The sequence below is a fragment of the Microtus ochrogaster genome, unplaced genomic scaffold (assembly GCF_000317375.1).
Source record: "Microtus ochrogaster isolate Prairie Vole_2 unplaced genomic scaffold, MicOch1.0 UNK16, whole genome shotgun sequence".
NCBI classification, from domain to species: Eukaryota; Metazoa; Chordata; class Mammalia; order Rodentia; family Cricetidae; genus Microtus; species Microtus ochrogaster.
Window position 1 is genome coordinate 488,402 of NW_004949114.1, and position 21,322 is coordinate 509,723.

At 43.4% G+C, this 21,322-nt stretch overlaps 1 protein-coding gene across 2 annotated transcripts in view; it reads left to right on the plus strand.

Annotated features, from left to right (window-relative positions):
- Positions 1-21,322, plus strand: part of LOC101998088 (zinc finger protein with KRAB and SCAN domains 1) — a 40,132-nt gene that overhangs the window by 5,680 nt on the left and 13,130 nt on the right. The window contains exons 2-6 of one of the 2 annotated variants that reach the window (XM_005367068.3): positions 2,200-2,711; positions 3,106-3,256; positions 5,967-6,058; positions 6,313-6,439; positions 9,389-10,206. In XM_005367068.3, the coding sequence (XP_005367125.2) occupies positions 2,286-2,711; positions 3,106-3,256; positions 5,967-6,058; positions 6,313-6,439; positions 9,389-10,206 (1,614 nt within the window). In that variant the 5' untranslated portion in view covers positions 2,200-2,285. Of the gene's footprint in view, positions 1-2,199; positions 2,712-3,105; positions 3,257-5,966; positions 6,059-6,312; positions 6,440-9,388; positions 13,164-21,322 lie in introns of those variants that run through there. The other variant, XM_013353772.2, reaches the window with a different exon arrangement.

The window sequence follows — 21,322 nt, forward strand, 5'->3', positions numbered from 1 at the left end:
GGGCATGGAAGTGAAAGCAGTACTTCCAGAGACCAGTGGGTTCAGATGGGAGAATTGCGGTCGGCATGCTTAGCAAGTCTATTTTCATTTTCCATGATTTTCTTAAATTAATTCAGCTAGTATTTATTGACTATTTCTGATAGTGTTACAACAAACGTGGTAGAGATTGCAACTCACATAATCGTCCCTACTTGCAATCCTTTTTTTTTTTTTTTTTTTGCATTTATTGTATGTGTGGGTGGGTGTTTGTGGTATGTGCTTGTGGAGGTCAGAAAACAGCTCACAGGAATTGTTTTTCTTCTTCCATTGTATGGCTACCAGGGAAGAAACTTGTGTCCTCAGGCTTGGCATTAGAACTTGAACCATAGATCCGTTTCCCCAGCCCCTCCGGTGGAAGATTTAAAATCATGGAGCACTTGAGGTTTCCAAAAAAACATTTTTCTAGTTCATTATTTTTTTAAAGCTGAACAAGCAAATTGAGAGGAGAGTTTCTTCCCTTGGGATGTAAGGTACCTAGTGTGACATGTGACAGCTCACCATTTAGACCAAGTGACTTCTTTGTAGATTGAAATATGACTTAATTTATCTCCCTTTTTTTTTTTTTTTTTTTTTTTTTCTTTCTGTGGTTTTGTTTTTTTTTTTTTTTTTTTGGTTTTCTGAGACAGGGTTTCTCTGTATAAACCAGACTGACCATGAACTCAGAGATCCACCTGCCTTGGCCTCCTGAGTGCTGGAATTAAAGGTGTGTGCCACCCTGCCCAGCGTTTGGTTTTTGTTTTAAGATATTTGCCTACAGCCCAGGTTTATCTCCTGATTCTCTTGCCTCTGCCTCTCAAATTCTTAGATTATAGGCTTCTACACCTGCCTATTCCTACAAACCCCATCTCCCTCTCCCCTTCTCTCTCTCTTTCCTTCTTCCCTCCTCCTCTATCCCTTTCTCTCTCAGAGAGGTCTCAGGTATCCCACACTAGCTCTGAAGGTACCACATAGCTGAGAATGACTTTGAACTCCTATATTCCTAGATGCTAAGATTACAAGTGTGTGCTGTATAATGTGTGTATGCAATGTAACACACTGTTATAATGCAGATGCTGTGATCCTGCTTTCTGTGTTGTATGTGGAAACTGCAGCCTTAGGCCCACCACAGCACTTATAAAGTAATAAAGGTAGTTAAGTGGTACATTCGCAAGTCCCCTGTCTTCAGTGTTAGGCCCACCTCTGCTGCTGAGAATATTAAGTGTTCTGAACCTCAGTTACATCATCTGCATACAGATACTAATGTTTTTTTGTCTGCTAGGCTTGAGCAGTGGTAGGGTAAGTGGGATGTACGTACATGTGCTATGCTTAGCCTGGCCCTTGGCACTCGCTGGACTAAGGACATTGCTTTGACAGCTGGCAAACACCCTGAGGTAGAGGCCACCCATTAAAGGCTTCTTTTTTTTGTTTTGTTTTGTTTTGTTTTGTTTTGTTTTGTTTTGTTTTCCGAGACAGGGTTTCTCTGTGGCTTTGGAGCCTGTCCTGGAACTAGCTCTGTAGACCAGGCTGGTCTCGAACTCACAGAGATCCGCCTGCCTCTGCCTCCCGAGTGCTGGGATTAAAGGCGTGCGCCACCACCGCCCGGCCCCATTAAAGGCTTCTGTTTGCAAACCTTGATATTAGAAGTGACACCAAGACCAATGTGGCTCTGTGGTGGTTTTCTCCTTTATGTTTGGAAGACATCTCCTTGATGTGTAGCCTTGTATGAAGGGTTAGTAACACGGGTTTGTAAGCATTCTCGGGGGGGGGGGGGGCACATATGGGGATCAGAGGACGACCACAGGTAGTGTTCCTCCGTGCCATCTGTCTCAGTTTCTTTTTCTTTCTTTCTTTCTTTCTTTCTTTCTTTCTTTCTTTCTTTCTTTCTTTCTTTCTTTCTTTTTAAAAAACCAGGTTTCTTTGTGTAATCTTGGCTGTCCTAGAACTAGCTCTGTAGACCAGGCTGGCCTCAAACTCACAGAGATCCGCCTGCCTCTGCCTCCCGAGTGCTGGGATTAAAGATGAGTGCCTGCCTCAGCTTTTGAAGTTTTTGAGGCAGTGTCTCCCACTAGCCTGGAGCTCACCCAGGAGTGCTAAACTGGTGGGCCTTTGAGCCCAGGGACCCACTTTCCTCTGCTTCCAGGTCAGTTTTAAAGGTCACTTTTTTTTTTTTTTAAACTTTAGTACTAGTGCAGAGACCAAGAGAAAACTGCCGCTAGGACAGAAGCACGGTCTGGCCCTGCTGGACCCCAGCAGCTCCCCGAGTCTGAATGATGACTGCTGAGTCAAGGGAAGCCACGGGTCTGTCCCCACAGGCTGCACAGGAGAAGGACGGGATTGTTATTGTGAAGGTGGAAGAAGAAGATGAAGAAGAACACATGTGGGGGCAGGACTCCAGCCTGCAGGAAACACCCCCACACGACCCAGAGGTATTCCGCCAGCAGTTCAGGCGTTTCTGTTACCAGAACACTTTTGGGCCTCGAGAAGCGCTGAATCGTCTGAAGGAACTTTGTCATCAATGGCTTCGACCTGAAGTCAACACCAAGGAGCAGATCCTGGAGCTGTTGGTGCTGGAGCAGTTCCTGTCCATCCTGCCCAAAGAGCTGCAAGTCTGGCTGCAGGAGTACCGGCCCGACAGCGGAGAGGAGGCTGTGACTCTTCTGGAAGACTTGGAGCTTGATATTTCGGGACAGCAGGTGAAAAGAGGGTGCCTGTTGTGTGTAAGAAGGGCATAGACTTAGGAGTGGGCTCAGAGGGGAGTGTTGGGGGCAGCTGTCCTTGCTCCCTGCCCCCTGTGCTCTTTGAAAGAGTTAGAGCATACGCATGGCATCCGTGAAGCTCTGGGTTCCCTGCCTGACCATGGGAGGAAGGAAGGAAATAAGGGACAGTGTTCTGCTTGCCTCCTTCCAGCATCCATTGGCATACTTAGAGCCCTTCCTTTATTGTTCTAATTCCTGTCTTAAAAGCAGTTTACTGGGCCAGGCATGGTGCTTCATGCATACAATCCTAGCACTTGAGATGCTGAAGCAGGAGGATTATGAGTCACGGCCAACCAGAAGTTTTATCCAGGAACTGTTTTCCTCCCCCCAGGTCCCGGGTCAAGTTCATGGGCCTGAGATGCTTGCCAGGGGAATGGTGCCTCTGGATCCGGTTCAGGAGTCCTCAAGCTTTGGCCGCCATGAAGCTACCCACCCTCATTTCAAGCATTCATCTCGGAAGCCTCGCCTCCTGCCATCCCGAGGTAAGAAGCTGGGTTCGTGTGTAGAAGAGACAGACGTAAATGTGCAGGTTAGAGGTGCGGCTTAGTTGGTAGAGTGCTTGACTGTCATCCATGCGGCTCTGTGTTCCATTCCCCAGCACTGCATGAAACCAGGCATGGTGGCACGCTCCTTTAATCCTAGCCTTCTGGTGGCTCTCTGAGTTTGAGGACAGCCCTGCATACATAGTGAGTTCCAGGTCACCATGGCCACCTAGTGAGACCCTAACTCAAAAGCAAAACAAAAAAGCAGGCATGCTGCACACTGTAATACCAAACTCCAGAATATCAAGGCCATTCTCAACTCCACAGCAAGTTTGAGAGGATAAGACCTTGTCTGCTCCCCCTCTTAAAAAGAAGAGGTGGGAATGCTGGGCGGTGGTGGCTCACACCTTTAAGGAGGCAGAGGCAAACAGAGTTCAAGGCCAATTCCAGGACAACCAAGACTGTTACTCAGTGAAACCCTATCTTGAAAAACAAACAAATGGAAAAACAGGTGGGGAGAAGGGGGGACAAATAAATGGTCTAGGATGGAAGTACTTCTTTCCGTGTTCCCAGGTAACTCCATAAAGAAGCATGCTTGTTTGGTTATTATGCCTATTATTATTACAACATAGCTCACAGGCCGATCTTAGCCTGAATGTTGTTTACTGAGGAGGTAAGTGGACTGTCATGTACTCGGTGAGCATTACATCCTGTGTTGAACTGTGTACACTCCAGGTGTCCCACAGAGTTCTGAGTGGAGGGCATTAAAACACATGCTTCATTATTTCCAGCATTTATGGTTTGTTTTGAGACAAGATCTTGTTATGTAGCCCAAGGCTGGCTTCTAACTCCCAGCCCTCCTGCCTCAGTTTTGAAATGCTTTAGTGTAGTCCTGGCTGCTAAACATCTATTTATTTATTTAATGTAAATATATAAAATGTTTTACAACATTCTATAAAAAGTTACTTTTAAATTTTACAAAGGGAAGAGAATAGGAACAATTTTTTTTTTTGAATGAGGAAACGAGAACAATGCTAGTTTAGGATTTCTATAAAAATCTATTGCATTTGGATGGTTCCCCAGCCCACTTTACAGAAATAGAATTGGGTTTTTGTTTGTTTGCTTGCTTTTTGGTTTTTCGACACAGGGTTTCTCTATGTGTAGCTCTGGCTGTCATGGAACTTGCTCTGTAGACCAAACTCACAGAGATCCACCTGCCTCTGACTCCCAAGTGCTGGGATTAAAGGCGTGCGCCGCCACCACCCACCCGGCAGATAATGTTTTTTATCAGAGTTTAAAATAAAACAGGTGCATAGGCTATCAGAAAGATCTCGCTACCCTTACAGAGGACCAGTGTTTACCTGTCTCAGGCCACTCACAACTGCCTGTAACTCCTGCTTCAGGGAATCTGATACCCTTTTCTGGCCTGCAGGCACAGTGGTGTCATTAGGTGTCAGCTGGAGAGATAACTTAGGGTCTGAGCATCAGATTGTTGCTGCAGGTAGCTCGGGACGTGGTTTTAGAGACTGCAGCTAGAGTTAGCATTTACTACATTGTTCTTGAATGAATTGAGACAAGGATTTGTTCTCAGTTTCCTCTCTATCTTGTTCATCTTCTACTGTTTCCTGACTCTTCGAAGGCCTAAGTGTTAGTGTCTTGTTCTTGTGTGTGTCTCACCTCACAGGTGGGAACGACTAGGCGTGTAGGGATGGAGTGCTCTGTTTCTATGGTTCTTTGCAGCTCACCTGGCACCATCCTCTGTCTACCTACTACGTGTCCAAATGTAACGAGGCTTGACAAAGGAAGGGGAAATGAGAAATTTTAATATTACAGTTTATTTTTTATTCTTGTTACTCATTGCATACAGTTGATAGTCTATGCTATGTTACAGTTGCTTTCTATTATGTGTTGACCGTACCTTCCTACATTTGCATGTCTCATTAACATCTGAACAGAGTAAGTGTTCTATCAAACAGCTACAGTGGCCAGATAAGGGGTGGGGGACAGGGTCTGAATGGTAGAAATGTACTTAGAAGTATGAAGGTCCTTCTTCCCCTGTCATGCTCAGTGCTCCTGTGGTCTTTTTTTTTTTGGGGGGGGGGGGGTTTGAGACAGGGTTTCTCTGTGGTTTTGGAGCCTGTCCTGGAACTAGCTCTTGTAGACCAGGCTGGACTCGAACTCACAGAGATCCGCCTGCCTCTGCCTCCCAAGTGCTGGGATTAAAGGCGTGCGCCACCATCGCCCGGCTCCTGTGGTCTTGAAGTTGCATTGTTCACAAATATAGGCAGAAAGGGGGGAGCAGGGTCTAGTGCCCCTGGTGCTGTTCTTGTGCTGGAAGAAAACACAAGCCAAACTTGAAGTTACTGACTAAAATTGAGGATAGGAGCTGGGTTTTGGACCGGACCTGCCATTCTAAACCGAGCGACGTTACATAGTCATTACCCTCTTCAGAGCTTCATTGTCTCCTTTGAAAGTTTGGACCTGGTGATTTTAAGGACCCTTGTATGAGTTCTGTGTGGTTCTGTTTTAAGGATAGAGGTCTCTGGGAAGCTGAAGTCTTGCTTCCTATCAACAAATCCTGTGGGCTATCTTTTTAGTGACTAACATCAAACAGTGAATATGCTGGTATAAGAAGGAGAATGTCAGGGCTCTTTGCTGAGGGAGGCTCAAAGAAGAGCTGCTTTACTCACAGCCCCTTTCTCCTCCTCAGCTCTCCCTGCCACCCGCGTTGCTGCCCCTCATCATGAGGGGAATCCTAGAGACCAGGCGATGGCATCTGCACTATTGACCGCAGATTCCCAGGTGAGCCATGGGCCCCTCCTCCCTCCTGAGGTCCTGTATCTGCCCCTTCTGGAGCATGTCTCATAAGCCTCTATCAGGTCTTGTGCCAGCCCTCAGAAAAGCCCTACTCCCCTCAATGTTAGTGACCTTCCACCATAACCCCTTCAGTCCACCAGAGTCTGGCCATGCATTCTCTCCTAGTATCCTCTAGTCCTGACATCAGCTCTGTCCCTGACCTCAGATTTGCTGAGCATGGGGATCTCCTGTTATTTCAGGCAATGGTGAAGATCGAGGACATGGCCGTGTCCCTTATCCTGGAGGAATGGGGATGTCAGAACCTGGCTCGGAGGAATCTCAATAGGGACAGCAGGCAGGAGAATTTGGGGAATGTGTTTTCCCAGGGTAAGAATGATGCAGAATTCCTGTCTGCTAAGATTGTTTTGCTTCTGTGTTGGTTAGTAAGGAATAACATTTGTGTTCATTAAGTTCCAAAGGTGTGTTACTCCAACTCCCTAGAGCCTTGAGGTTTGTTACCTCTAGGTAATTAAGCTCTTTGAAATCAAAAATAAACTCTGTGCTCTGAGTTTCTCAGTTTCCCCAGCTATTCAGTTCCCTGGGAGGATCCTCTCTGCTCTGGTGCTTCAGCTTGCCCCTGTCCAGTAGAGGGACCTGGCAAGCATTTTTACCATGTTCCTAAACTTTACCAAGACATCCGCCCCGAGCCGGGTGGTGGTGGCGCACGCCTTTAATCCCAGCACTCGGGAGGCAGGGGCAGGCGGATCTCTGTGAGTTCAAGACCAGCCTGGTCTACAAGAGCTAGTTCCAGGACAGGCTCTAAAGCTACAGAGAAACCCTGTCTCAAAAAACAAAAAAAAACAACAAAAAAAAAAAAGACATCCGCCCTGGATAGCTGTCCTTTCCTATCCTATAGAGATTTATTCCATATGCACATTGTGATTCTCTAGCCTTGCATTTGACCCTCCCTTAGGATCATGTCCCCAGCTCCAAACTCAGTGGTCCACTTCTGTGAAGAACTCTTGGTGCTGGAGATAAGAAGAATGGAGTAATTTAATGGGCATCAGATAGATAAAAGGACCCAAGCAACTGACAGCTGTTGCATGGGCCTCTCCTAGACCTTACGCCCTAGGACACGGTGCTACTGGAAGCCCAAAGGAAATCTCATAGCAAGATCTCCACCATGGGTGGGCAGAAGGAGAAAAGGCAAAGTGGGCATGGAGAAAGGGCTTTTATTGGAGAAGCTCAGCTTTGGTTTGGTGTGACGAGAAGGATGGTTTTTAGATACTTGTTCTTTATACTGAATAGAAATTAAGAACTGGTCTTTGTTTATAAGCTATCACTACTACAACCTTTGAAGGAAAAACAAAAGGAACACTCTTGGGAACTTCCAGCTAGTCAAGGGCCTTTGCTTAGAATTCAGAAGAGGTGGACCAGCTTTCTCTTCTCTGCAGTTGCCTCAGTGATTATGGTGATTTCATCAGTAAGTCAGAGATCAGATATTACCAGCTACTCTAGTCATAGCTTTCAGGAGCCTGCTGCGGTGGTACAGACACTCTTGGAGTCCTCACTTAAAAGCAAAGTGAGGGGTCCATGGGATGGTTCAGTAGGGAAAGAACACACTTGCTGCCAAACCTAGCAACCTAAGTTCAGACCCAGGGCCCACGTGTTGAAAGGAGGGAACTGAGTCTCGCAGGTTGTATTCTGACCTCAACACATACATCATGGGTCACACACACTAAACACTAAATAAATAAATAAATAAATAAATAAATAAATAAATAAATAAATAAATAAATAAATAAATAAATAAATGTTTTTAAGAATTGTTTAGGGGCATGAGACATGACTCAGCAGTGAAGAGCACTGGCTGCTCTTCCAGAGGACCCATGTTCAGTTCCCAGCATCCACATGGTAGCTTACAACTGTCTATAATTCCAGATCCAAGAGATCCAAGACCATCTTGTGACCTCTGCAGGCATCAAGCATGCACTTGGTACATAGACATACACAGGCAGGCAAAACACCACACACACACAATAATTGTTGGTTTTTTTAAATAGTGATACATGGGATATAGTAGTGTACAATAAAATTAAACTTCAGTATTTTAATACGCTGGCTGCTAAAATACAGAGATTAGCTCTACACTGTAAAATTTGTATTCTGGTTCTTCTGATTACATTCTTGGGAATTGTTTCTTTCCTGTAAGTCTCAACTGTCAGTTGGTGAAGATTTAAGCTATGATAAAGTATGACAGAACTGGGATGTCTGCTTTGCCTTCCCTCTGCTAACACCACTAACCAATTCCTTACCTGTTCTCTTTTTGGGTTTTTTGGGGTTTTTTTTTTGTTGTTGTTGTTGTTGTTGTTTTGTTTTGTTTTTGTTTTCAAGACAGGATTTCTCTGTGTAACTTTAGAGCCTGTCCTGGAACTCATCTATAGACCAGGCTGGCCTCAAATTCACAGAGATCCGCCTGTCTCTGCCTCCCAAGTGCTGGGATTAAAGGCATGCACCACCACCTGGCCTGTTCTCTTTTTTGTAAGACTTACAGATATTTGCTGGAAATGCAGTCTGGCTTTATTTCTTATTTTCCTATTTTTTTTGAGACAAGGTCTCATTGTTTAGTTTTGACTGGGCTGGAACTCATAGGGATCTGTCTGCCTGCCTCTTCTTCTTTGGTGCTGAAATTAAGCTTGCAATGTGACTTCTTTTTTTTTTTTTTTTTTTGTCCTGTCACAGAATCTCTATGTAGCCCTGACTGTCCTGGAGCTCCATACAGAACAGACTGGTCTCAAACTCACAGAAATCCGCCTGCCTCTGCCTCCAGAGTGCTGTGATTACAGGCATGTGCCACCACAGCCAGCTGTGACTAGCTGAATATTTTCTTTCAAATTGGCTATCAGATGACCATTTAATAGGACAACCTCTGAATCTTCTCAATTCCTTATCCTTTCCTTGTCTCTGCTCACTCCCCATGCCACGCTTGCTTATTCACACCCTTCACAGCTGTTCACTCTTTTTTTTTCCTTTTTCACTTTAAGATAGATCTTGCTATGTAGCCCAAACTGGTCTGTCACTGGTGATTTTCCTGCCTCAGCCAGTTGAATGCTGGATGTGCACCACCATGCCTGGCCTTCTTTGTATACTTTACCAGTACTATGATTTTTCCACCTCCATCCCAGCTCTACATTCCATTGTTGGTAAATTTTATTTTTAATGCTATGAAGTAATTTCTCCATGTATATAGAAGCTTCTTAGAAAATTATGTCATCATGTTAACACCTGTATTCAGAAGAAAATGGTGCTATTTGTATTTTCTATTTATCATGTCAGGTTCTGAAAACAGGAATGGGAATGAGTCAACCCCAAAGGCTGAAGTCAAAGAAGATTCCACCTCACATGGGGAGACAGCAGGAAGATTTCAGAAAGAATTTGGAGAGAAACGTGAACAGCAGGGCAGAGTAGTCGAAAGGCAGCAGAGAAACCCTGAAGAAAAAACTGGCAAAGAGAAGAAAGAGCCTGGGCCACCTACAGCCAAGGAAAAGAAGCCCTCTGCAGGAGAGAGGGGCCCAAGGGAGAAGGGCAAAGGTCTGGGAAGAAGCTTCAGTCTGAGTGCAAACTTCAATAATACCCCCGAAGAGCTTCCGTCGGGGGCAAAGACGCATAGGTGTGATGAGTGTGGGAAATGCTTCACAAGAAGCTCCAGCCTTATCCGCCATAAAATCATCCACACTGGAGAGAAGCCCTACGAATGTAACGAGTGTGGCAAAGCCTTCAGTCTCAATTCAAACCTTGTCCTACATCAGCGAATCCACACAGGAGAGAAACCTCATGAATGTAACGAGTGTGGCAAAGCCTTCAGTCATAGCTCAAATCTCATCCTGCACCAGCGCATCCACTCTGGAGAGAAACCCTACGAATGTAACGAGTGTGGCAAAGCCTTCAGCCAGAGTTCAGACCTCACGAAGCACCAGAGAATCCACACAGGGGAGAAGCCCTATGAATGTAGTGAATGTGGAAAAGCTTTCAACCGAAACTCATACCTTATTTTGCACCGGAGAATTCACACTCGAGAAAAGCCCTACAAGTGCACTAAGTGCGGCAAGGCCTTCACGCGGAGCTCAACCCTCACACTGCACCATAGGATCCATGCCCGAGAGAGAGCCTCGGAGTACAGCCCGGCCTCCCTGGATGCTTTTGGAGCATTCCTGAAAAGCTGTGTGTAAAGCAATAGTGGACCATCAAACCATTTCCCCCCTTTTGTTTCTGAAATTACGTCAGATATATGTGCCCATCAAGGGAAAAGTCATAACACCATCTAATTGTTTGAGAAGTCACACTTAAGGATCCTTAAGAGTTACATTGACAGTGTTCTGCCTTTAGGTGGTCTGTAGACATGTAATTCTTACAGTCCTTGCAAGGGAGAGCTAATCATATGTATATCTTCAGTATATCTCCACACAAGATAAAAGCACACACAGTAAAATGCCAAGCTTTCCAGTAATGGGTATACAAATCAAGACCGGCTCTGTGTATATTAACTGAAGTTAAGAAGCCACTTGCTGCCAACAAACCCTACTTGGACAACCTATATTTCTCAATGAAGAGAGACAGTTAATACAAAAACTACATTGGGACATGCTGTTCAAGCAAGTTATATATCCAGAAAGTTGTATATCTGATCACTGGTAGCCTGCCAAAGCTATAGAAACCTAGGACTGTGCTGATCAGAATCAAACCAAAGATGATTTCTGTCTCTCTGAAAGAGAGGGTGTATGCACCACTTTGTAGTTCTAAGGACTGTAAACGGGTGGCTCTGCCATCATCGGCGTGCTCAGTGCTACTGAGATAGCAACAATTCAAGACTTCTCTCCCTCCTCAACATCCCTGAAGCACTCTAGCACTCCTCAGAGCACTCTCCACGCCTCGACACTTGACTACATGCCATCTTTCAATCCTTCACCATTCAGTGTATGGAGCTTTTACCACCACCACCCCCCCAAGAAAAGATGCTTCAGTTGTCAAGAAATACAGTTATATTCCTGACCACACAACACTGGATGTAGTACTAACACACCCAAGGCACTCCATATGACAGACTTCCAACAGGACTGTCATGTTGTGGGAGAGCTGTGAATCGCGAGTACCTGAAATATGGTACCCTCAGAGCTATAGGCCGTGCTCTAAGTTATTCTAGGGTCAATGTAATTTTTGTCCTAAATATAAGCAAAAGCTTGCTTAGCTGTCTGCAGAGACTCTGTAAACATGGATCAGTAAGTAAATAACCACAGAATGTCAAAAAAAATGACTTTTGTTGTCCACTTACAGAAGAAAAATATGAACACTATAAAGTTTTTGTTTGTGTGACATATTTCACGCAAAGCTCTTATTCTTGGCCAGAAATATTTTCGGTCAGCTGCTGAATGGTTTGTCTTTTGAGCACTTGCTGAGTTGTTCAAAACTTAACTAACATTCTTCAAAATATGTGATGGGCTTTTGTTTTTATTGTTCCTTTATTTGTTTTTGTTTTTAATTCTCAGAAAAAGGGAAAGTTAAAGGGAGCATCTTTTCCACATTTGGCCAGACACTTGCAGAAGCATCTGTGGTTACTAGCTGACAGTGGCTGAAGATACCCTCTTGCTCTGAGAAGTTCACCACCACATGGTGGTGTGGTTGGTTGTGTCATTGTGTTTAATAGCACACAGCGTCGTTTTGATCTCTCATGAAAGAATGAAGTGAGGTTAGGGGACGTTAGCCTTTCCTGAGATCTCTGCAGGTGGCTTCCCAGAAGCTCTTGATCAAGACTTAACACATACACGAGACCCAAGTCTGGACTACATAGGTGTCAGGCACTTGAACAAACTGCTCTTTTCATGAAAGTGTGGAGATCCCTGCAGAACCCTAGAAACATAAGCTAAAAAGACAAACTTAAAGACTGTTGGCGTGAACACCCCGCATACGGTTTAAGATTTCCTCTCAAGAAACAACTAAAACCATCTTGTACCATTTGTTTGCTGATGAGCAGCAAAAGTCCATGAGACACAATAGTGGGTCTCATCAAGTTGGTGCCTGTGTGACCTCAGCTCCAGGTCAAACTAGAATCCTACAAGCAATCATTATCTGGTCCCTCTTTGACTTTATTTCTTAGACCAGTCACACTTCAGTGATGGTGTCTAAACTGTTTCCACAGTGCTGCCTGTGAGTGTGTCTGTCCACCCAACAGAAAAGCAGCAGACATGCTGGTTCACTGGTTCACTCTGGAGTGAGGCAGAGATGGAAATGCTTTAAGGTTCTTCCTAAGGAATGAGTCATGGTGATGGTGGGCCTTTTTGAGAACTCTAGCTTGCTAAAACAACTGAAAAAAGAGGTTCAGTACTCCGGGAGCCCATCCGGACACTGGTTTTGAGCCCAAGAAAGGGCTTTGGTCATTTCCCTGTTGGCCACTTATACACAGACATACACAACTACATGCTGATGTACTTCGACCATCAACCTAGGGTCTTGTTTTTAAGTTAAATTAAGACAGACCTGTTCCCCTCCCCCACCCCTCATTCCCATTTTATTGGGACATCTTACTATTAGATAGTTACTGGAGTGGCTTCAAAGCTAGCTACCACAGATGCACTCCTGGAGGCAGCCAGTTGAAGATGTATTTTATTTAGAAAGCAGGCTATAGATGGTTATCAGAACATCGTAGATGCTCCACACAGTATGTCTGTGTCACGATTCAGAAGGCTGACACCTGTAGTGTTGAGGATGGATGTTCCAACTTAAGTGCTCGCTAATTAACCATTGGCATGCTAGTTGAAGACTTTTTAAGTGAAATTTAACCTTATGACAAAAGTCAAAGTTGCGGACTTTCTACTTCAGCCTGGTAGGCAAGGCCAAGCATAGATGTGTGAGACAACTTGGTATGCAAAGCACTTGATGTTAAAGGCATAAACATGAGACCGCTCAATGTGTGTAGAGAGACTGTTGAGTATGTGGGGCAGTCCACACCTTAACATACATCAGAAATATACTCCAGAATGGGACCTAGTCTGAGTGTGGTGTTTGGCAAAGCTTACACTGTAAATAAACTCTTAATGTCTGTGAGGCCAACTTCATAGTACTGCCGTGGACATGAAATTCCCTTCATCTGTTCCAGTCATGCAGTAAGTTCCAGAAACTGCCAAGGAGTTCAGTCTTCACTCCAGAGGATCCACAGGAGGAAACAAATGTGGGGAAAGGCTAAAGAAGTAGTCAACATGTACAACCTGCTATGGAAATGGTTCGCTTGGGCACCTTGATGTGTTCCGTTCCTCACCCCCCCTGTCACTCTGTATATTCCTTGTAAACGTGGTCCAGTCTGTTGAACAGAGTGCATCACAGGAAAAAAGTGAAGTTTTGGAATAATTAAGAAACTGATGTGATTATAAACAAGAGTTCACAGAATTGGGGTGGGGAGAAAACTCGGGCTGCTACTTGTGGGGAGGGAGATCTGTGAGAAGAGGGCAGCCAACGCGAAGTGCCCTTCTGAGCTGCAGTGGGAACCCGTGGGTTCTGGCTGCTCCAGTGTTAATATGTTTGAGGAGAACATACACTCAGCAGAGGATAGGAAGTATACAGAACAGCTAGGCTGCCCAGCCGGTAACCACAGTCCTGTTTTCCCTCGTAAATCCTCTGTGCGTAGATGAGTGGGGACTCAGTCCACAGGAAGGGCTACTTTTCAGGAAATGCCTTTCTGTCTTGCTGGGGAGGTGGAGGGCTATCTCAGAGTTTGAGAAGCATTGCAAGATTTACTTTGACTCTGCTGCAAGGTTCTTTCCTTGCTCCCATTCTCTGGCACATTTATGCTTAGGAGACAGTGTTTGAAGATCCATAGCTGTGAATATTTATTAAATTTTCATCTTAGAATTGTCATCTTTATTTCCAATAGACATACTGATCTGTTTATCAAAAGGGAACTTAATCAGGTCCATCTTGCCATCCTCATGGAAGACCAATTTTGTCACTTGGAGTAGCAGTGCTGAAATACTCAATACAGCAAGCTTGCCAGAAGAGCCATTTTCTGTGTCCCACTCACTAAGAGCAACTCTCAGAAGTGTATATGAGGGAGGCCTGGGGGTGTGGTTCCATCCCCAGCACTGCATCAAAAGGATGTGGGGGCAATGCCTATAATCCTAGCACTTGGGAGATAGAGACAAGAAGATCAGGGGTTCGGGATCATCCTCTGTCAGCAAGTTTGAGACCAGTCTGAACCACAGGAGATCCTATCAAAAAAATTTAACTATGTACGTGTATATCCATAAGGGAGGCAGGCATAGTAGTATAGGCCTGTAATCCCAGCACTCAGGAGGCTGAGACAGATCACAAGTTCACAGCCAGCCTGTGTCCACAGAAATAGGAATATGTTGGGATTTCCTATTAGGGAAGCAAAAGTCTGTGAATTGAATGAAATATAGAACCAGAGACGCAAACTTAAATGGTCTAAATAGATCACTTATAGAAGTTAGGGTAGATTTTTATTTCAGTTACTATTAGAGACAATGAGCATTGTTGGAAAAGTACCTAACAGATCTAGGCTTTGCTCTTTTTATGGAAATAATGCTGTACATTTTAAAGCAGTTACTTATTTTGCTATTCAGATTTTTTATTATGTCTGGAAATACCTGTTTTGCTTTTCAAAACTTTGTAAAACAAACTTGAAGTTTTAGGTAAGGTAAGCCATCTCCAATACTGCAGGTCAAGCATAAGTTTGAGAAATCCTTTTGCCATACATAATAACTAATGTCTTACTATGAGAACTTAGTTTCCTGTTGTCTGCTTCTTTCCTAGTTGATACCACCAATCCCATATTTTTCTCTAATATTCTAAACAGCAGAATGGAGAGAATGAAGGTTAATCAGCTCTGAGCCATGGTCTCAAATGGAAAAAAACAGTGAATTATGGTCTGCTGTGATTTTGAGTTCTGTTTTTTTTGGGGGGAGGGGGGGTTGTTTTTAAATCGTGTAGGTTGTGACACGCCCCCTTCCACAAACTGACTCAACTTCAAATTACACAGTCATTAGCCAAGTTAATTGGTCTTTAAAATGGTCTTGATTCACAAGCACTCATTAAGTAAATTTGGCCCAGTGCTTGAAGATGGAAGAATGAGATTTCTGAAAGATTAGAAGAGGCTGGACCAAAACTTGTATTTCGTTACAGTTTGAGATTGGGGGTAAGTTGTTTTGGTTCAGGAGAGGGTAACCAGTCACACTGAGTCTCACTTATCCTGTAGTCTCCGGACAAGATCAGATGTGTTACAAAAGAACGGCCAATAAAGTTCCCATAGCCTTAAGATCTGCTAAGAAAGTGCTGAGGGCAGAAAGACTTGATCTCTCATGGGGCAGGGGTAGAGGGGGCAGAGCTTGCTCACCTTCCTCTCAATTAAGACTAATTGGTAACAGCTTGAAGTTTCTAGTCTGCCCTAGCTGGACTGGTGCGTAAGACTTGTGTAGACTCCTCTGTGAAGGGTGTAGCTCAGTAAAGAGCAGTTACTTAGAATGTCCCATGAGTATGAGTGGCCCCAGGACATGGTTCAGCACTTGCTTAGAATTCCCTAGTTGAGTGGGGGCATGGCCAAGCTGAGCATTTGCTAAAATACCCAGATAGGCAGATAATGGTACGGAATGTGACTCGGGAGGAGAGCAATTGCCTAGCATATACAAGGCCCTGGATGTGACCTCCAGCATTGCCCGTCCCCCAAAAGAAATGCTTATGCTGGTAATGGGGATTACCAGCTCCCTTAACTGAAATTCATGGGAGAAAATCTTGTCCTGAGAATATGAGTGTTAAAGGTTAGGGTTGGTTATGCAAGCAAAAAATTATTTTGAGTGAATTTTTAAAAACTTTTTCATTACAGCCAGATCAACACGATAGTTAACTCAGGCACTGTCTTTTCGTTTATAAGCTAGGAAAACCATCCTGTTTTGTCCATTCCCAGCTTATATTAGCATCAATTAGACCCAAAGAAGAAACTTTGTATGTCAGCAGAATTAAATCATTGCTGTTTAAAACTGGATCTTTCTTTGATTTGATCAGCCTCTAAAGAGTCCAGACGCTTAGTTGGTGTTCAATAAAAATTTTAAATGGAATTTGTTTTAAATCCTCATTCATAATTCTATAGACTCCTTTTGATAAGTAATGGGAGAAAATGGGTCTTTTGGATTTGTTTCTTTGTTTCTCTTAAAGCTATAGAACTCTTTCAAAATAAGTTGAAGCCCTGGTTGAAAACTAAAGTTTCAAAAGAGAAATGGAAAGCTGGGCATGTGGTGAGTGTTTGCCTCAACTCCAAATTCATACTACCTAAACCAGGGAAGGTGGCCCACACCAGTGATCTGAGCCCTGGGGCAATAATGGCAAAAAGGATTCAGGGTCATCTTTGGTTATGTGGTAAGTCTGAGGCCAGCCTGGGCTGTGTGAGCACTTAGAAGAAGAGGAGGAAGGAGAGAGCACTTCGGAATAGTCAGTGGTCCACTTTAGGAGAAGTGAGGTCAGATGAAATGTTACCGCAGCAAGAGGAAAATGCTGGAATACATAGCAAGTGTGGTGTCTCCTGGGACTTGGTAAAATAATAAATTGTATTTCCAGCAGGCAATCCTAGTGATTGTTTTGTCATCTTTTGGTTATGTTAAAGTTGGGTTTTCAGGGCTCAGGAGATAGCTCAGTCCATCAAGACCTAAGTTTGAATACCAGAACTCAAGCAAAGGAAGGCTGGGTTGGGGAGGTATGAACAGGAAGATTCCTACGATTTATTGGTTAGTTCCAGCCAAGACAGAGCCATTGTCAAAAAAGGTGGACAGCTGAGGAATGATGCCCATGGTGGCCCCCTGGCATCAGCAAGCACAAATTGGTGTGTACACATACCCAAATGCAGGTGTTGGTAGGGGTCCAAAGTTTAGAAAGAACTGCCACCCTTTAGCTTTGCATAGAACTTAATCTTGGTTTTCACTTTTATTTAAATGGAGAGGTGGCTCATGGGTTAAGAGCACTTGCTCTTTCAGAGAACCTATGCAGGCAGCTCATAAGTACCCTGGATACCTCTTCTGTATGCATACACAAATATACAAAAATACTTTTAAATTAGAACTGCAGTCCACTAAGTCCTTATACAAAATTGGCATTTTTTTTTACTTTCTCTCAAATAATTGATTTATTCATCATATTCAGAAACTCTGGAAGAGGTTCAAAATGCTCTGATTTTCATTTGCTTCAGTTTCAAACTCCTTGAGTCAGTATGCTTGTTCCTGCTCTGCTTGCTCTGCAGAGATGTGATGGAGGAAACAAAAATGTAAGATATAGATACATATTTATATTTAAAAAATAGCATTGGAGGGGCTGGAGAGATGGCTCAGAGGTTAAGAGCATTGCCTGCTCTTCCAAAGGTCCTGAGTTCAATTCCCAGCAACCACATGGTGGCTCACAACCATCTGTAATGGGGTCTGGTGCCCTCTTCTGGCCTGCAGGCATACACACAGACAGAATATTGTATACATAATAAATAATTTTAAAAAAATAGCATTGGAGTAGTGGCTCAGAGGTTAAGAACACTTGCTGCTCTTAGGATAGTTTCAGTTCCCAGAACCAACATTGAGGTTCAGTTCTAGGGGATCCAGTGCTATCTGTGGCCTCTAAGGGCACTAGGCACGCATATGCACAGGCATACATTTAAGCAAAAGCATACATTTAAGGCCAGGCGGTGGTGGCGCATGCCTTTAGCCCAGCACTTAGGAGGCAGGCAAACTCTGTGAGTTTGAAGCCAGCCCCATCTACAAGAGCTAGTTCCAGGACAGGCTCCAAAGCTATAGAGAAACTCTGTCTTAAAGGATAAAATAAAAAAATAAAAATAAATAAAAGGAGCTGAGTGGTGGTGGCACACACCTTTAATCCCAGCACTCTCTTTTGTGTCCTGCTTCTCCAACCAAGATAGCACACTGTCAGCAATTGAGGCAAGGGCACTTTCTTGCCCAATGGATTGCTTTTGCCACAAAGTAAACTCCATACTGAGTTTCTTCAATGCCCATCATCATCTCTAAAATAGATTGGTGCTACCAGGAATAGAAATGTCTCTGTCATAAAAAAAAAAAAAGAACCTATGTTACTAAAACATCTTAAATACCATCTTCTGTAGATCTCTGAAGTATTTAAAGACAATCTGTCTAAACTATATCTCTTTTGATTTTGAAAACTTACCTAATATGATTACAAGTTTAATTGTAATAGATGACTAATTACTAACCTGCATTCCCTTATTATTCTAAGCAGTTGGTAATAATAGCTTTCAAGAACTAGAAATTTGCCTTACATTGTTAAATGAGCTCTGTAGGTACAATACCTTGAATAAAATTAGAAATGTATGTACAGTATGTTTTAACAAAATTAATTGCTGCGGACCGACTCTCTTGGAGATCGAAGACCAAGGGATAACAGGGGTGAAGGCTAAGGAGAACCCAGGATTGTGCGAATGACAGACACAACTCTAATGAGATTTAAATCTGCTGCAGTTTTACTAAAATTCAAGCATCACTTTTAAGAAATTACAGAAGGAAGTTGGCAGACATAAAAGCTTACATAAAGAAAATGATTACAGGCAATTGATTATTCTCAGCATATCTTGTGGTCAGGGCCAGGTGGGCAGAGCTTTTCTTTGAAATTCGTTTCACACCATTGACCAACTGCGCTTTCTCATGGCCCTAAATCATATCTGCCCTCAAGGTAACCAAGGTAACCCAAACACCATTCTTCAACTGTGCTTTCTCATGGCCCTAAATCATATCTGCCCTCAAGGTAACCAAGGTAACCCAAACACCATTCTTCAGGATTCCACCCCCAGGGTTTGCTCCAATATTGAATGGCTGGCTTCATGTTATCAAGAATAGCCTGCCTTTCTTTCCTATCTAAAAATGCACCAGGGGTTTCTCATTCTGGCTAGCCTCTCCATAAATGGTAACACATGCCATTCCATACATTTTCCTTCATAATTTACCCATCTTCTACCAAATCTATCATGAGCTCTTTCTGTTCTAGGGTATCTAAATTCCCCCAGAGAGCGAGCCAGAGTCTTAATCATAACATTAATGGCCTGAATCAAGGGAGGGAACTGACGCATCAGTTCCTCCGTATTCAAGGAGCCGTTGGGAATGTTTCCTGGTTCCTTGAACAGATTAAGTTTTTGTCAAGAGAAAAGTAGAACAGAAGAAAAAGATAGCAGAGCCAACGCAAGAAACCATTGCCAGGAACATAGTGAACGAGGTCGTTGAGGCTGATCAGGCACAACTCGAGCAGATTGCCAGGGAACTGTGGGGGGGGGGCAAGCTCCAGGAAGCACGAGCCCCTCATTTTGAGATGGCCACCACCTGAGAGGCATTTTGTCACACAGGCAAGACAGCCGTGGATGTGGCAATTAATCTTAAATTTATATCAATATACAAAATTTGTGTACAATATACAAAAGTCCAATCCAATAAAATATTTAAAACTAGTAGTTGCTTTTTAAAAGTAGATTCAATCTTTTTATTTCATCATATCTATATCTTCTCTTTTTCCTTTTCAGAGTAGATTCAAGCTGGGCGGTGGTGGCGCACGCCTTTAATCCCAGCACTCGGGAGGCAGAGGCAGGCAGATCTCTGTGAGTTCGAGACCAGCCTGGTCTACAAGAGCTAGTTCCAGGACAGGCTCCAAAACCACAGAGAAACCCTGTCTTGAAAAACCAAAAAAAAAAAAAAAAAAAAAAAACCAACAGAGTAGATTCAATACTCTACCCTTTTATCCTGTCATATCTGTATTTCCCCTTAAAAAAAAAAAAAGACTCCTGAATCTAATCTCCTTTGTTCAGCTTTTTTCCTGACCATCACCAATAACAACTTATAACCAATTCCCCTAAACAATGACAAATACCCATAACCCAATGAAAGACCAAAAACCACCCAACTCATCTCTTTGGGATGTGGGCTTTGTGTTCTTAAATTTACTTCCTGCTGTCTGGGGGTGACAGCATCTTTAGGGGATCCTGAAAAGAAAAGTTTGGGTTAATTGTCAAGTCCTGACAGAGGTAGCTTTATCATTTGTTGTCCAGTCTGTGTAATGGGAAAGTACAGAGCTTGTCTCAAGTCCTGGCTAGAGTAGTCTGTGAGGCTGGGTCATCTCAAGTAACCATCTTGAAATTGTTCTGAGCAGTTTGTATTCCAAAACCAATCTGTAATGGTGTTTTTCAGCTTAGTGGTGTTATAATCCAGGTGGTATCGTCATTGTGAGATCCCATCACCTTTTTGGAGACTTCAGAGATGACATTAGGCCAGATTATTCCTTTTCTCAGTAATTTTTTCCAGGTAGTTCTCCCTTTTTCTTTGGATGCTTATTTGTCCAAAGATCTTTAAATTCCTCAAGATGTTTGTTTTTATTTTTCTGGAAAAACAAAAGCGAAACCCTGTCCCAACCCTAACTTTAGAGAGGTTGCTAACCTAATCTTTATCAATTTTGATTTATGGTTTCTCCTGAAATTTTCGTTTTGTCTTCTAAAGCTCTTCTGTCATCCAGAGCAGTATGGTTTCTTAGAACAGGCACTAGGTTCTTTAATTACTCTGGGAAGGAGTTTCCTCCAAGATGACAGGAAACAACAGAACCAATCAGTTACCTTGATTGTGCTACTTTAGTACAATAGCACTTTACCCATGAGCCATCTGCCCAATCCCAAAACAGTGTATTTGTTACTTGTAAACTTTGGTGTCATAATACATACCTGATATAGTGCATATTCTTGAGAAGTGTTTGTTCACTGAACTCATCAGAAATCAAAATATTTCTTATTGATTTTTTCTTTTTTTTTTTTTTTTTTTGGTTTTTCGAGACAGGGTTTCTCTCTAACTCTGGTGCCTGTCCCGGAACTAGCTCGAACTCACAGAGATCCACCTGCCTCTGCCTCCCGAGTGCTGGGATTAAAGGCATGCGCCACCACTGCCCGGCTCAGAAATCAAAACATTTCTGAAAAAGGACAACAGCGGTGGTGTGTGTGTGTGTGTGTGTGTGTGTGTGTGTGTGTGTGTATACATGTATATATACATACCTATTAATCTCTTCAGAGCCAGGGACATATCTTGATGATGCAGTACTAGCATGTCTAAGCCACTGGGATACAATTAGAGAATCAAATTTTACTCTCCGCTTTGCTACCAGTTAACACTCCAGTATGTACTGGATCTGATCTGTCCAGACACTGGTTTCTTCATGTAAGCTTAGACAGATTGTTCT